Source organism: Pelecanus crispus, chromosome 8, assembly GCF_030463565.1.
Source record: "Pelecanus crispus isolate bPelCri1 chromosome 8, bPelCri1.pri, whole genome shotgun sequence".
NCBI lineage: Eukaryota > Metazoa > Chordata > Aves > Pelecaniformes > Pelecanidae > Pelecanus > Pelecanus crispus.
The window spans coordinates 43,181,922-43,199,266 of record NC_134650.1 but is presented as its reverse complement, the minus strand read 5'-3'; the positions used below and the strand labels follow the sequence as shown (position 1 = coordinate 43,199,266).

At 42.6% G+C, this 17,345-nt stretch overlaps 2 protein-coding genes across 2 annotated transcripts in view; both read left to right on the top strand.

Annotated features, from left to right (window-relative positions):
• The window catches only part of PKD1L3 (polycystin 1 like 3, transient receptor potential channel interacting), a 41,204-nt gene extending 36,794 nt beyond the window's left edge, over positions 1 to 4,410 (top strand). Inside the window, exons 40-43 of the mRNA XM_075715931.1 lie at positions 489 to 699; positions 2,089 to 2,190; positions 3,322 to 3,453; positions 4,286 to 4,410. Coding sequence (XP_075572046.1) covers positions 489 to 699; positions 2,089 to 2,190; positions 3,322 to 3,453; positions 4,286 to 4,387 — 547 coding nt within the window. The 3' untranslated portion in view covers positions 4,388 to 4,410. The remainder of the gene's footprint in view (positions 1 to 488; positions 700 to 2,088; positions 2,191 to 3,321; positions 3,454 to 4,285) is intronic.
• Positions 4,411 to 4,929: 519 nt separating this feature from the next.
• Positions 4,930 to 12,463, top strand: GCSH (glycine cleavage system protein H). Its single transcript, XM_075715317.1, has 5 exons — positions 4,930 to 5,053; positions 8,707 to 8,786; positions 10,015 to 10,078; positions 11,643 to 11,774; positions 12,352 to 12,463. Exons 1-5 carry the CDS (start codon positions 4,930 to 4,932, stop codon positions 12,447 to 12,449), a joined length of 498 nt encoding a protein of 165 aa, XP_075571432.1. The 3' UTR covers positions 12,450 to 12,463.
• The last annotated feature ends 4,882 nt before the right edge of the window (positions 12,464 to 17,345 follow it).

Here is a 17,345-nt window from a genome sequence, read left to right as displayed (position 1 = left end):
CAGATTGCAGTTCTGACCGCCAATCTTTTACTGCATTCCTTACAGTACCTTCTCACACATCTTGCTGGAAATCAGCTAATCCTGTCACAGCCGCTGCAGCCTGCTAGCTGCACAGCACCAGTAACCCCATCCTCTTCAACTACACATGCACAGAAGAACCTGTCTTCCTTCCTAAGGGTCAGAATTTGATAGTAAGTTTGCACTAGCTGCCTTTCAGCTATGACTTGCTAAAAATGAGCAGCATTTGGGCTACAGCCTAGACCCTCTCTCAGCTCTAGCTAATGCTGATAAAAAAACTCTGCCATGTGCAACTGAGCTTTTTGTGTGTACACAGCAGGAAGTACGGACGGGAACATTCAAGCAAGAACTCAAGTTAGCTCTCAATTGAAAACAAGGACAGAGTGACTGGCTTTGCCAGCCCACTCATTTATGCACTTCAAAAGCTTCTGTGTGCACGGTCTAATACATCTGCTCTTTCTTTCTAACAGCTGTGTAAGCTTTAATGAAACAGCAAGAGCTGATGCAGTTCTTGGCTACCTGATTGCGTTCCTAGTGCTTCTCTCCACAGTGAAACTGTGGCATCTCCTGAGGCTCAACCCTAAACTAAACATGATCACTTCAACTCTAAGGAGGGCATGGGGAGATATCTCTGGATTCATCACCGTTATTGCAATCATGTTCCTCGCCTACTCCATTGCTGTGAGTACCACCGTGGTTTCTGTTGTCTGCAGTCTGCATCCAGGTACTGTCAGGTTAAATGAATTATTTCTGAATGCTGAAAGCCACATAGCTTTGAAATGTAAAACTGAGTAAAGCTGCCTATCTAAATCTTAGGTTAGCAGCTTGGAGCCCAATTCTTCAGTGTAAGTGAAAGAGAAGTTAAAATATCCATTTGTCTGTTCTCTGCAAACTGAAATTTAGTATAAAAATCAAACACTGAGATGAAAAAATGGATTCTCTATGTTTACACATACCTATTACTAGGTATGACAAAGAACAAAGTACAGCAAAAATAATTTTCTGGATAAAGCTCACATTGGGGAGAGTGCAGCAAATGCCGTTTTCTGTTTGGCTAGTTTTTTAGTGGCAAATAATTATTTTTCTGCCTCTTATAGGAATACTTATCATGCAAATAAAATTATATTTTCATTCTAATGAGACTGAAGAATTATTGGACTGCAACTGTATTTACTGTTTTAGCTGAAACGTTTTGTGTAAATCTTCTGGCAGATTAATGTGGGAAATTCAGCATACCTCAGTTGCAAAATCACTGAAAAAGTGGAAATCACCTGAGCCAAATCCAAAGTGTCCTGTAAAGGGCAGCCCTGTGACAAGCGGGACCTGCTGCAGCCTCGCACTGCCCGATTTCACATTCCTCATCTCTCCCTCCAGCACTGACGCTCTAGCCACTGAGTAGCTTTAGGCACTGGTGTGGCCACAAACTTAACAGGTAAAATAAGTGATGAGATCAGCTCCACGCCCCAGCCTGTTGTCACATCACGCAAGTGATGGAGCTGTGAAAGAAAGAGGCAGAGGGATGGAGAAAAAGGTGAGACTGCAGCAGCCCCTACTTAAATCAGACACGGTAGGCTCACAAGATCTAAATGAAGAAAACAGCACCTTGGTTACTGAGGGCAAATGAGGAGGTTGCCTGTTTGCAAGGATCTGTGCACTGAAAGGCAAGTGTTTGTGACTGTGATTAATCTGGTCAATTATGCAGGGATAAATCTGCTCCTTGGAGGTGGGCTAAATTACTTTCATGATTTTGTCACGTATTTCCAGATTTTTTACATATCTAGTGGCAAGCTGAGCAGATATAAGTCATTCTCATATCCATGATAAAAGATCTTACAGCTAAACACATTCAGAAAGTGTGAATCCAGTTCTTAGCTCTAGGTTAGTTGTCTTCTGTGACCTTGTCTGGTGTGTCCCCTGTTTGTTTGTAAACAAAAAGCCCCCAAAACACAAAAAAAGCTTCATGGCTCTGATGACAAGCTAGGAGGGCTTTCTCCAAGTACAGCAGTCATTAGCTGATTTTGCAGCAAGTACTCTGATCATGACACAAGATATGCCCTCTCTCCTCTGCAGACAAACCTGATATTTGGCTGGAAGCTCTACTCTTACAAAACTGTCTTTGATTCAGCAGAGACCATGGTCAGTCTTCAGCTGGGAATCTTCAACTATGAGGAGGTACCACCTTGGATTTTGAGAAGGTTATCACTGTGTAATTAGCAGCTCAGCTACCAAATATGCTTTGAACCAGCAAATAGAAAGACTTGCAGTTAGTGCTAGGCATTAATCTAATTTTGCAAGCTCCACAGCTTCCTAAAACAGCCACCTTTTCTCATCAAGACAAGAAAAAGACACCAAGTGAAATGTATCTCCCATCCCATTTTGACCACCAGTAGACTCATAATGAACCTTTCATTGAGAAAGGTGCTCACATTTTAATTATATGTTACTTATTGATTACAAGTTTTGAGCAATTTCCTTAGAAAGCTACAGAAAGAAATGTGAGCGATGCCCTGCATTTGTTCTGAACACACAGCCATCAGCTTCTCAAGAAAGGCAAAGCCTTCCACAAGGGACCTTTATGTCACACTTATTATTCTTGACTTTTTCATTAAGTTCTTTCAAATATTGCAATATCCTTTGAACGACTCTTTGTGGATTAAGCTAGCTCTCAGACATGTCTGACCATGAAGCCCTCCTTGGTGGATGTTTTTAGACCATGGATCCCATACCCCAACAGGGTACGGGTAGCTTTGAAGATCAGTAATTTGGCATACAGTTTTTTCATGTCTACAACTCATGTTGTTAATCATGAGAATATATTCCTACATTATAGCTTACATGAAAATGAAGTTTTTGGATTTCTGCACAACCCTTAGTTGATACTTGTCCACGACAGTCTGACTGGGCTTCTTTGTAAAGACATGACTAAATAAAAGCATACAGAGATTTCATCTGTACTTTGAAAGCTGAGGTATGATGGAGCTGCAGCTGTCCTGTGGACAAACACACCGCCAGGCTTGTCAACTTTCACGTGAAACTTTCATACCTTTACATTGAAATGCAAACACTTAAAAAAAACCCAAATTGCCCATATTCACGTATGTAAAATATTCTATAGTCTTTGTACTATATCACATCAATGTAGAAAAGTGACTAAAGGATAAAATGTATATATATATGTAATATATATAGCATAATTTATTCACCACAAGTATTTTCAGAGAGACAAACTCACTGTGTGTTAACTGCTTGTATGTATGCTTCCCCCCCATCAAAATATGATGTCTCACCTTATCAATACTACAGGTCTTGGACTACAATCCAATCTTAGGCTCCTTCTTAATTGGATCCTGCATAATTTTCATGACATTTGTGGTACTGAATCTGTTCATTTCGGTGATTCTGGTTGCTTTTAGTGAGGAGCAGAAGCACTACCAGGTATGTTCATTTAAGCTCTCCTGCCATATTTAACATTTATTGTGCAGTGCTTACTCATGATTTAGGTATTCTACCACTGGATGAAACCCATGTAAACTCAGTCCAACTCTTAAGAAGTCAACATTTATTCATAAAGTACACTTCAGATTTTCCAGATTTATGCTGTCCATTCATGTTGACTCCTTGTTCAGATTTAGTACAAGATCTGATTTGTAGCCTTCTGTTCACATACTAACTCCAGCAAATAAGTCTTAGACTTGTGCCCCAGCTCCATTGAAATCAGTGCCAAAACTGCTATTGAAGTCCATGAGGACTTTACGGTTCTTCTAAAAAATGCTACTGTGGGTGCCTGACTCATTCAAGCTATTGATAGCATGGTGTGAAATCCAGCTTAGTATTCCAGTACTGTCCAAAATTCCTCTATGTTTTAAATGAAGTCAAGGGAGATGAAAGCAAAGGATGTGGTCAATAGAAAACAAGATATATTTAGTTTTTCTCATCGACTTAATCTAGAAATGGTGGGTGGCTCACTGTCTCTGCCACTAGCTGTACGGTAGCTGGCAAGTGAACTCCAGGCTCCTGGAGCAAGGTTTCCATGGGCTTTGACAGAGCCAAAATTTCCTCTGTAACGTCCATGCTCACCCATGCTCACCTGGGGCCTTTGTCTTGATGAAAATACTTGCATGTCGTTTTGCTTTGGCAGGTACTCGTGCTCTGCTTAGCGTGAGTTGGCTTATTTCACCCCAAGCAGAGATTTCCTCTGGCTCCCGCAGAGGCTGTGTCCGCTTCTGGTCTGCGCATCCAAGTCACTTATTTCTCGTTGTTATTTCAGGCTTCAGAGGAAGAGGAGATTGTTGACCTAATGCTAATGAAACTTTTCAGTTTCTTCGGGATGAAGTGCAAGAAGGAGGAGAAGGCAGTCACTGACGATTAACTGAAATAGCCTGGCAAGGATTAAATGATCACCACAATGAAAAGTCACTTTGTGGGTGAAAGATTTACTTTTTAACTATGGGCTGCAGCGGCTAGACTTAGGTTATCGTGGCTTCTGCTAAATCGCTGTGGCGTTCAACGGACTGTGGCTGATGTTGTGGAGTATTAGCGAAGAAATAACGCTCGACCTAAGATGAAGCGTCCCACGTGCCCCTCCTGTAGACCTAGCATCGGTATTTTTATTATTATATCGGTATTATCAATAAACGCTGAGCGTCTGTGGCACCGCCCGCCTGACACCGCTCGTCGGGGCCGAGCCGGCGCCACGGCAAGATGGCGACCCCCTGGGCCGCCTTCCTGCGGCCGGGCCCGCCCCGGAGCCCGCCCCCGCCCCCGGCACGAAGCGGCTCGGCCCGCCGGCCCCGGGGGCACCGCGCCGCCCGCTGAGGGGCCCCGCCGGCCGCCGCCTCCCGCGCACCGCCAGGGCCGCCGCCCCCGGCCGCCCCCCGGCACGGCCCCGCCCCCCGCCCGCCCCCGGCAAAGATGGCGTGGCGAGCGCTGCGGCGGGTCGGGCCGGTGCTGGCGCCGCGCTGCCCGCGCCTCTCGCCGCTGCCGCTGCGGGTGCCGGCGGCGCGGAGCCTGGCCAGCAGCTCGCTGGCGCTGGCCGGTGAGTGGCGGCCCGCGGGAGAGCGGCCCGCGTCTGCGGGGAGTCGCGGCTCCCGCTGCGCGGGGGGGCTCCGGGCAGCGGCGGGAGGGTGGGCGCGGCCGGGGGGCGGCTGCCGGCGGGCGGCTGCCGGCGCCTCCCTGCGCGGGGCAGCCCCGGAGTCCAGAGCTGCGCCTGGCAGCCCCCGGCGCGCAGCAGCGGCCGGTACCGAGGCCTGCGGGGCCCTGCGGGGCCCTGCGCTTGGCGGCGCGGGCGAGCGCGGCCGCGGGGAGCGGGCGCTGCAGCCTCCCCTGAGCCGCGGGGGCTCGCAGGGGCCGTCTGCGGGCGCGGGCGCGGGGCTGGCCGTGTGGGAGCGGGGGCACAGCCTCGCAAGATGGCTGAAGCCTCGCAAGGGCTGGTAGCTGCGGGGGGCGTCGGTGCCGCCTGGCTTGCGGCGCTGCGGGTTCCACCTGTCCCTCGTGGCGGTGCTGCCGCTCCCCCGGTCCCTGCCGTGAGGAGCTGGTTCGCCTCCGTTAACGGGCAGGACGCTTCCCACCTCCTGTCCGCGCCGCAGTCGCCCAGCGCAGCGGCCCTGTCCCCCTCTGGCCCCAGCCGCAGGCTTCGCTGGGGGGCCGAGCGCGGGGAGAACGAGCGGGCCCGGCGGGGCGAGCGGGCGGCTTTGGCGGGGCCCTGCCGAAGCGGCTCCTTGGCGGCCCCGGGGAGCGGCAGCAGCAGAAGCGGGCGGGCGGGGGAGGCCTGCAGCGGCCCCGGCAGCTGGACCGGCCCGGGCGGCCGGCAAGCCCCGGCCAGGCTTCTGGGGCCAGCTTCGTGCGAAAGGAGCTTGGCTTGGGCTGCCCAGCTCCCCCGCAGCATGGCGACAGAGCGAGCGGGCAGGAGACGGGCGTGCGCATCGGTGCTCGGCGTGATTTTGCGCTTAACGAAGTTAATCCTGGAAGTATCTGCTGCTGGTGAAGCTCTCTTTGGATGCAAGTTAGCCACAGAAGCCTGAGAAACAGAATCTGTGGCACTTGAGAAGACAGGAGTGTGGAAAAGATAGGAGAGATGAGGAGGAGAATGTGCTATAAAAGTAATGACTGCCATGAAGAAGAGATCATAAATTTCCTGCCGGACAGTCTTTTAACCTATCTGTTCGTCTGCCTTCTGCTACAAGTGAACAAAATAACATTTATTAGTTACTGTTTGCAAATTGAGTCAAGATCTAAGCTTTTGTCTCTATTCTAATCGTTTAATGTACCCGTTGTTTTTCTACAGCTATAACTTGAAGGAATAACATAAATTATGGTTTTATTTTAGGCAGAGAGGAAAAAGTTTGTATGCCTCTGTGGAGGTGTGAGTTTGCCTTCACTGTTGAGGTACATATTTATGAAATACTTAATAGAGGCAGGCTAAACTAAATGAAGGTCTGAATTCAGAATGTGCTAGTTAAGCTGAAACCCAAAGTCATGTTGAAATGAATGAAGCTAGAGTAAATTTAGCTGCTCTTCTGAAAAAGAATGCTCACAGAAGAGATTTGGTATGCTTTGACATTTCACATTCATTTAATTTGATTTATTTAGTGGGCTGATCACATAAGCTCAAAGTTCAAATTTTGGGATTACTTATTAACTCTCTTTAATTTGACCTTTACTTATTTGCAGTATTTTTGTTACATGGTTAGAAGTTTTCATTTTTCCCTTTTTTTGTCCTGCAAGAAGCTTTAGTGCTCTCCTAACTGTTAGGAACATTTTACTGCTGTGTTCCAAACTGATCATGGAAGTCTTCTGTATTTCTTTTTTTATTTTTTAACCTTGCTTTGCTTTATAAACAAATCTTAGACAATATTATTATCCTACATAAAAAGATATTGGTTGACTTTTTGTGATGTGTAATGTCACAAATGTTCAGCCTGGGTTTGAGATTCTGTGTCATTCTCTGTTCTTATGGTTCATTACTGATTTCCAATGAAATTCCTATGGGTTTAATGTCTTGACCTAAATGATTTAAGACATTTGATTTCTTCTGTGCATTAGAACGTGTCCTGAGAGATTTGCGTAGGTATAAATAATGCTAGCTGAAATTCTCTGGGGTTTTTGAGTGGTAATTCATGGAAGAATACTTCATATTTGCATTTTCCTCAAAATTTTTTGTGTATTGGACTTGTAAAAACATGTATTGCTCTACCGAGGTCTGTAAAACTTAGGCCATCCTCAAAGACAAACCACTTTATCTGAGACTTGCTTCTCTTACACGTGTTCAGACATAAATAAGGGGATCACTACAATTGAAACAGCTTAAAATATGACTGACTTGCAGTGGAAAGGTTTTAGCAGGTCTACAGTGAGAACGTCTGTCTTCCTTCATGTACAAGTTTAGGAAATACATAAGGATTTACAGAAGTGTAGTTTCTCTAGTGGGTAGAAGTCCAGCCTAGAGGAGGAGCCTGAGAGGAGAATTTTGAACTCAAAAGGAAGGTCCAGCTGTACCACTCTGGCACTAATCACACGGGGAGCTGTTTAAGAAGTTATCTTCTCCAGCTTCTGGGACATCCCTTGCCTGATGGGATAGGTGCTACAAGTGAAAATTAAAAATAAATACATTTAAAAAAAAAAGTAAGAAAATATCTATGGGGAAACTATGGAAGTGAGAAAACAAAGCAGGCTGAAAATGCTCAGAGTAAGAAAAGTTCCAGGTAAAATGTTAGCAAGAGGAATGTTGCATGTTTCATTTACTTTTTTGAAATTTTCCATCTGACTTTATAATAAGAATTGCTTCTAATAAAAGCTAGTACAAGCTGCCCTGAATCTTACAGATCTCAAATACATGTAGGATTATAAGATTGCTGTGAAAAGACTTAACAGGGTCTTAAATATGCTTATTTTAAAGCTGTACAGAATAACCACTGTGTTCTTCTCACAGTAACAGTATTAACAGAGCAAATTCTCTTAAGGAACAGTTACCTGTATGAGTGACCTTATTAATTTGCCCTGTAGTAATTTGCCTTAATTTCAGATAGATCTGTGACAACATTAACCAGGGAGAAATAGACTCTATAGGAAATGTCAGGGGGAGGGAAGAGAATCAGCCACTTAAACTAGCTAGGATGCAACTTTTCCCCTTCAACTGATGGCTCTATTTCAGTACTTCGTATGAAAACTAGCTAGGATGCAACTTTTCCCCTTCAGCTGATGGCTCTATTTCAGTACTTCGCATGAGATGCTGTAATGCTGGCACCGTTTCTAAGGGGTCGTTAACACTGGCCTCCCCAGGAATAATAAAGAGGTGGTCAGAAACAAACACTAAATATGCTTGAAAAGCCACTAAGCTGTCATAGAAATGCATAACTATGAGTAAAGTACACATCTATGCTTTAGATTTCTATTTTTGTTTGAAGTAGAACTACTCCTTTTGCTCCTGTACCTTACCAGTCTCTAGATGAGTGCACAGGACCTAGCAATACTCTCAGCAGAACCTCTGGTGAGCTTCTGCCGTGTCACTCAGCATGTCGGGAGCAGAACAAAATGCTCCTGTAAATTGTATTTGCTGTTTAAAATATTTTCCAAGAAAAACAAAACTAACCTCAGTAAAAAAACCCACAGTTTAAGCCTGCAAATGTGTTACTGTATTTAAGTGAGCAACGTGTCACTTATCTCTGAAATACCAAGTTTGTTTCATTTTAGCCCGCAAATTCACAGACAAGCATGAATGGGTATCCGTTGAAAATGGCATTGGAACAGTAGGAATCAGCAATTTTGCACAGGTATTGATCCTTCCCCCCTTACCCAAGTCTGCAATATTTATTTATGCAGACCTGCTCTTGTCCTTGCTCTTTGGTCAGTTACTGGTTTTTATTGTTCTAATTGCATATGCTATGCGCTGAGCGCGAATTTTGGACTTGGATCTATCACATTATTTGTGAAATGAATGCTGCTTCAGCATTCTGATGAATTCTTAATCGCTTCAGATTGAGCCTACGGAGAGCTGAACTTGATGAGAAACTTAATGGTTCATCAGAATTTAGAACCTCCTTTATTACTTCAGTTCTTATAGGCCAGAGTTGTTTGTGGCTATGTGAAGAGGATATCGTGCACTTTTTAGGCCAAATTTCCCTTGAACGTGGATATGGTGCAATCCTTCTGCCAAAGAACAACTGTGGGTAGAAGTACAACATGGCATGCATTTCTTACTCTGGGATAGGAATTCCTTTGGATTATTTGTTTTGTTTTGTTCTCGTGCAAGTACTTGATTTGGAATAGTCACAGGCAAATTCAGGAGAGAGATTCACTCTACGGCAAACTTAGGAAAATCTAATGTGAGAAGCTGTCAAGGAAGCGGCATTAGTGTTTCTGAGGACAAGCAGCATTTCCCGTAATCTCATTTTTCTGTAAATAACACTCCTACTCTGCCAGATTCCTAGCCTGCTGTGAGATAGGGTACGTTGGTCAGTGAAGAGGCAGAAGCCTGTTCCGGGTGAGCCGATTCTTACGGTGATACGGCTCCTTATTAAGTCAGTAAGCACAAACTGTATGCTAGCGGCTCTCCAGTTGTCCGTGTCTCTGGGGAGGATTCACTGCCTTTTCTTTCAAATGGCACTGGAAGTAAATCCTCTGTGCTTTGTAACAAAAAGATAATCCCCTCTAATCATTGGGAACTTTGTCCTTTAAAACTGTTGTTACTCTAGCTGATGCTAAGATCAGCAGATGTTATTTCTCATTCTGCCTGAAGAAATCTGTATATAAACCTTGCAACTCAGCCTGAGGGTTATTAACACTAATAGATAAATAATAATTTGGCATTTGGGGCATGATAACAAAACAGTGTTTTCAAGTTAAATGTTTAAAAAGTGAAAAATATGCAGTCCTTAAAGAATGAGAACTAAATTTAGAGACAGATTACTTACATACAGTGATTCTAGAGTTACTGTATCAGATCTCTCCTATGTATAGTTTCTTTAATGTATGCTTTGATGGTTTTGTTTTTCTTTTAAGGAAGCATTAGGAGACGTTGTTTACTGTAGTCTTCCAGAAATTGGGACAAAATTGAATAAAAATGGTAAGTTTCAGCTCTGATTTCTAATAAAGTAATTATTCATGCCACTCTCCCTTTGCAAAGATGGTCATTAATACCATTATAAATCTTCTGGATGCAGTATAAATTCAGGTATTTCTACAAGACACAGCTTTAATTTCAAATTCCTGCTGTCAGACCGTGCATGGTAGGTAGCAGAAAATACCTGCTTATTAAACTGTGAAGACATTTATTTAAAAACCAAACATTTGAAATACATTTTTGTAGTAATTTTATCTATACTCTGTTTTTAAAATATTTATGTTTTGATTTGGACTTGCTAGTGTTTAGGTTGACTTATTTGTAATTCTGCAGTTACGCGTTTCACAAGTTGCGTGATGTGAAACATCTAATTGATCTCAAGCTCTAATTTTTCTGTGAATATACAGACTCAGTAATTTTGGGGTATCAGCTGCAATTGTAGGTTTTTGCTCATTAGTGATGTACAGATTGTTACATTCTTAATCATTCAGTTATGTAATTTTCCATGTTAAAGAAGAGTGAGCATTAACAGGTAATGTAACAGACAGAAAAAGCCTATTCCTGTGTTTACATGGAGAGCTGTCTCACTAGTATAGGAAGAAAAGATTGTCATTAGCTTCAGATGTTGCAGAACAAGAATGTAGATTTCCTGAGGTGAAGTAGCAGGCCTTTCTTTTGCTATCCTTCTTGTGCAATAGGTCTGTATCGAACTGTTTTGGCCAAATCTATTGCATGGCATTGAATGGTGACTGTTGGACAAAAGTTGTCTTTCTGTTTAGAGTTTAATTAACCAACTTGTCGTTTTATCTGAAGGAATTTCATTTCCATTTAGTTCTTCTCTTTTCTACCTGTTCTGGCCTTAGTCTAATTCCAAGCTTTCCCAGAACATGGTGTTCTCCGATTCCTTGTGCTGATGCCTATCTACTCTTCTGACAGCTCCGTGTTCCTCCAGCCTCTGTCTTGTTTGCTTGTGGCTTAGAGTTACTCTGGACTAGCATCGCTCCAGGCACCATTTCCATAACTGCCTACAAAATAGAAAAAAAGGAAGAGCGGTTGGGTGATTCCAGTGTGGTGCTTCTGAATACTAATGTGTGTTTGCCAGTGAGTGCAAATGTAACACTACGTAGTGTTTCTGAAGAAAAACTGGGATTCCTGAAAGTGTGGCTGTGTCTGTTTTGTAACCAAATTTTAAAAAGCTTTAAATTGTAGGTAGCAGGCATATTTAGGTCTCTTGCAGGAAGAGCTGGATGTGGTTCCTTCTAACCCTTTATCATATCATATGTTGTAGGGCTTTAGCCAAAGGATTAGCCAAATGTAAGAAATCTGTAGTAGCCAGCTAGCTAGTGTTATGCAAGTTCCCCAGAATAATTCAGGAGCATAAACATCAAATTTAATGCTGCTGATCATTGTCATAAAGTTGGTGACTTCAATCTCTTTAACAGTTTCTCTTGCTCAAGATCAAGATACTTTTTCAATGGCTAGGTCATCCCCAGAATGTCTGACTAAAAAAAACTGAAGTGTTTTGTATTTTCCTCTTAAAAGCATTCAATCATGTTCTGTGTTTCAGATGAGTTTGGAGCTTTGGAAAGTGTGAAAGCTGCTAGTGAACTCTACTCTCCTCTCTCAGGAGAAGTGACTGAGGTTAATGCTGCCCTTGCAGATAATCCGGGGCTTGTCAATAAATCTTGTTATCAAGATGGTAAGATGTCATTTTTATCTTTCAATAATGAATACCACCTGGATTCTTGCTGTCACACATGGCTCTACAGTTCCTAGTTCTGTTTAATGGTGTGGAGGCTTAAGTGGAATATATTGAATATAGTTCAAGCCCAATAAAATTTAACATGAAGGTCTTATTGTAGTCTTGTCTTTGCTGACAGCTGCTTTACAGTGTGTTCTTTTCAGAGACAGACTGTGGTTGAATTTAAATCTCTTTCCCTTGATCGCATTTCTCTCTTTTGCTCTTCTAACAGCTCATCATACTGAGAGCTCAGGCTCTTTTACTCTTTCTAGACAGCGTTTCCTTAATGCCACTGTCAGAGGCAGTACTAAATCAGAGAGCTGGTCTGACTCAAAAGGCTGTTTCTTAGGACAGGTTGGCTGGTTGTTAATTTTTTTTAAGGTATTGAAACATTGTTTTGCCTGCACAAGAAGTCCTGCTGATTCTACCAGTGCTACAGGGCTTGTATGCCTACTGGGAGTACTTTTCTAAGGCAGTAACGTGAATGAACCTTTCTTGTAGGATATTAGTAACTGTTTTAATTTCCTCACTACAGGTTGGCTTATCAAGATGACTGTGGAAAACCCTGCTGAACTTGATGAACTGATGAATGAAGATGCCTACGAGAAATACATAAAATCCATTGAGGACTGAGCTGGAATAATGAAATAAATCCATATAAAATATTTCAGTGTAGTTTGTCATCAATCAGTGAAGTAGAGAATATCAAGTTTTGACAACCTGAAAAATACCACTTATGATCACATATACAAGGCCATAAATAACTGCAGTGATAAAAGTGTTTAACATCTGCATACCTGCAAGGGTTTTTTTATTCTAGATTGTCTGATTTATGTAACTTCAGGATCTTATGTATGATATTTTGGGAAACAAAATTTATTTACTAAAATATATACTTCCGAAGAATCATTTGACAATCAGATTTAGTAACAACAGCCTTAATATGGTAATTCTGTTGTAGGCACGTGACTGTCCTTGTAACCGGGACTACAGCTTTTCCTGAAATACTTTTCTGTTGCTCCCAAGATACTGAAAAACCAGTGCCTCCCTACCTTCCTAATATTTTTCCTAATTATAGTTGCAAAGATGATACCAAAAAAGAAGCCATATCAACTACCTCTTTGCATGATTTTTACTTCATTACAGAATTTATTAATCCTTTATGTTTTCCTTCTTCATTTTTCTATGTAATCAAATAGTTCTGCCTTTGAGGCAGAAGGGTAGGGTCCTTGTCTTCTGATCTATGTGCTTTTTTAGTATGCAGAACTCGTGCAATGGTAGTTTATCGAGGTTCTCGAGTGGATTACTTCGGCTGTATTTTTTGTCTGGTAAACACTGCCTATTGTCACAAGTAATTAAGGAATTCTATATCCTGTGCCTAGCAATTACGGTGATTTACAAGAGTAGATACTTCTGAAAATTGTGTGATCAGTAGTAGTTTGACATATAATGCATCCGTGTGTGTCTGTCTTTTAAGATCAAGTAGGCACACTGCTGTACTAACATCACAGGAATGAAGCTGAAACTTTCGCTTTGCAAACCAGTAAACTAAAGCAGCTGGCTCCATTAGACTTAATATTTAATGAATCCACAAATGTGCACTCAAAGTTGATGTGACATCCAAGGGTAAGGTTGAGTTGTAGAGACCTGCACTTTAGGAAAATGTAATAGTACAGCAGAGTTCTGGTCTAAACCTTTTTTCCACAATTTTAAAATAGCAATTAGAAGCTAAGCACAAAATGGGAGCGAAACCCAAGTATCTGTAAGTTGATGTAAGAGGAAGCAGGGGAACGTTTAATCCGCATAAGATGACAAAGGCAAAATTCGTATTCCTTTGGAAGTTACTTTCAAAAGCACAGCCCTTCTAAAGGGCAGAAATACACTGCAGGTTATACAGAAACCTTTCTAGCGTGTAACAATGTAGGTCTGTCTTTTAAGATCTGAAGGGATGTCAAGGTAATTGGTGTGGTTGGTGGTTTGTTTGTTTTGTTTTTTTTTTAAGTCTTAGGAGCTAATTTTTCCTACACGAGTCACAGATAAAAGCCCTGCCAAGAGAGACTCCACTGTGTATTTAAGATAAAACTATCTTCTCCATAGGAGTTAAACTGCAAAGTGACTAAGAGGAAAGAGCGGGTTTGACTGTTCCACAGGAGTCCTAACTTGGCAGTGGCTGATAAACAAAAGGCTCCAGTAAACCTCATGTAAATGCTTTAGAAACTGGCAGTGCTTATCCATCATGCACAGTATCGTGCAGTATTTATTGTGACAACAACGTTCAGGGCCCGGAGAGCTGGGAGCTTCATCCTGGCCTCTTACAGACTCCCTGCATCACTTTGGGTCTTTGACCTCCCTCTGCGCTTTCCAAAGGGAAAGAGAAAGTTCATTTCCAGTTAGAATGGGTGCAGGCAAATGGACATAGGAATGTGTGAACACCCTTCGATTTGATGCTGTTTCTTCCACCCTATTTCTTTCAACTTTACTAGAGAGTAACAGGCCCTTCATTCACTGCCATGTAATGTACAACCCTTGTGGATCTCCCTTCAGAAGTTAGTCCAGAGTGTTATAATGCATTTTAATAAAATTTTTCCCTTAAAGTGTTTATAGTCTTTCCTTTTGATCCATGAAATATGAAATAGTAATTTCTGTAATCCCCTAAGGAACCTGGGGAATAATAAAAATGGGCAAATCTGATCTCTTCCTCAAGCTTTGCCCTCATCTGTGTATGAGCAGTGTTTATAAGGTAACACACGAGTATGGATAAATGACAACTTTCTTGAGAAACCATCTGAAACAGAACTCAACCTTTCTTTCATGGTGTCCAGCTGGAGAACGGATGTTCTTTTGCTTAAAGAGGAGGACCAGGAACATCTCTATCCCTAGTTCTTTTAGGGTTTTATATGTTCTTAAAGTGATGTATTAAATTTCCCAATTCCTCTTAAAATGGGAACAACAATACTTAGGTGCTTTTCTTGTGAGGCTTATACCGAGAGCTCTGGTATTCTGTAGATACTTAGGCCAAAGGCTGTCTATTGGAGCAAATATTTTTATATCTTTCTACAATCCACTCAGCTACCTGAATTACGCTGCCGAAAGAATGTATTCTTACATGTTTGATGCGCGTTACCCGAGCAGAGCTCCCAGCTTTCAAATGATCCCATAACGTCACTACACCCAGCAGCAGGCAGCCGCAGGCAGACCACCATGCCCAGGCTGGAGCCAGACTCTCCAAGAGCAGGAATGTAAAACTTGCCAACGTGAATCTGTAATGGATGCCTTTCGTCAAAATAAAAGATGCAATGCATGTGTATTAGCTTTGGTCTATGACACAATTTTAAATGCGTTTGTATAAACCACAAGGGAATACATCAAACCTGTTCACCAGTGTGTGCTCCTACAGAAAATGAATAAAGAAAGTGATTTTTTTACAAAATAACCACCTTATCTGTGACCTCTTAAGTCTTGATCCTGAGCTTAAGAACTTAAGACACATAGTTACTGGATACTAAACATTATAGATTCAGTAGAGGGATTGGTTTTATGGCAAATTGTGATTTCCATACTTCTCCCACAACCACTAATCATGTCTCTCTCATAGGGCTTAATTCTATTATCACCTTCCTTCTTGCCAACGCTTCCTTCTGTTCCACAAGTACCAACCCCTTTATCTCTCAAATTATCTAACCGAATAATATGAAGTAAACTTGGAGCTAAGTTTTTTCAATCTGTATCTAGTTTTGAAGATTTTTTTATCCACATCAGTCCTGAAAAGATTGCACACTTAAAATTTTGTCTGGTTTTCAACCAATGAAGAGCTGCCTCTCCCTGTGAATCTTGACCCATCATGTATATAAATACAAATCATGTAATTGTTACTTCTGATCAGAGAGGGGGAAAAAAAAAAATCAATGCTGTGGAACTCAAACACCAACAAAAAGTACATAAATAATAACACTTGGTGTTTTGATGAACATAAAATAAGGGCAATGTCAACTTCACTGTTGTTAAATTAGCAGTAAGACAATTACCTAAGCAGCTTTGATGCTAGGGTTAGAAGTGCAGCAGATCTGAGTGTCTAATGCCCCTTTAACTGGTGTCTCCAGACAGCTGACGTCCTGTGGATAAGGATCCTCTTTCCTGTTTCTTCATCCTGATAGATGGGGAATTTGCAATCTTCCTGTAGTAATGGCTCCCATCACAGCTGTGCTATGCCAAACTGACAGATAAAGGACGTAACATCTATCTTCAATCAGCCTGCTCATCTGAATAAGCTGACCCGTACCAATAAATCAAACCAGCACGGTGCTCAGCTCCTCAACTGAGCGCGCGAGGCTTTTCTGTTGTGATGCTGGGAGACGTGACGCAGCAAGAGGCAGAGGAAACGCACCACTGCGTGTTTCGGAGGAGAGAACGAAAACCGAAGCAGAGTGCAGCATTACTTAGTAACGCGAGTTCACTGGTGGGTGGAATGCTCCAGGTTGCCAATGGTGACGTGCGGATTGAAATAACTGCAAGTTAAAATAGAAATTATCGCAGAATTTCACCGCACGGTGGCACTCAAAACGTTAAAGATGGTAACACAGGGGCAAGGCAAGGAGGTGCTGTCAGTCGGGGTGTCTAGTCCACTGCTCAGTCGCTGCACGGTACTGCAGTGCCATCTCAGCTTCAGTGGAATTCAATTTCCTAGGTCACCTTCACGATCAGAAAAGCTATTACGCACATCTTGCTTTATTGAAAATCTTTAAAAACCGCTCCTCACAGCACTATATGTAACAAAGGAATTAACTTAAACCTCATTTTATTGTACCCATCACCTTAACATCTTTCTTCTCCCCCTGTCTCCTCTTCCCCCTTCTTGCAGCACGCCTAAAATTTGGCCTCGTTGGGAAGGGGTGTGCATGGACAGTCTAAAATTTTACCAAGCTCCAAACGTGCTGCCAGCCATTAAGACAATAGGAGCCTTGCAATGACAGAGCAGAGAGAGCGACTGGGAGCTTTGGGAAAAATGTTCTTCCACCAAAGTCACAGGTGCGACTGCTTTTACATTAAGGAAGCTGCACCAGTCTTGGAGAGGCTGCAAAAGTCCCCTGCATAACGCAGTGCCATTTCTACAGACAAACATGTTTTAATGTGGTGAAATGGGACTGGACTGATGGAAAACTGAACACCCTTTGGCAAGCCATTTCCAGGGAATATGACCTCATGGATGGAAGACAGTATTAAAAGACTCTTGAGCAATATCCATCAGTGTAAACTACCAGCCAAGACAGGCTGCAGATGGCACTGGCAAATTTTGAGAGCAGCTTAGGAGTGTCCTCATTGTAATTTTCTCCGCTTTCCCCACAGTACTTGAGACACAGAGAATCAGTCCTTGGCGGGCAAATTTAGCCTGTGGTTTAAATTAGATTGGTTAGCATTTGCCTCACACAATACTGATATCTCTCTCTTCTTGACAAAGCATAATTCAGTCACTTGAGACCTGATCTATTTTAATGCAGTACAAGCAACCAACAGCCTCTGCTATTAGGCTGT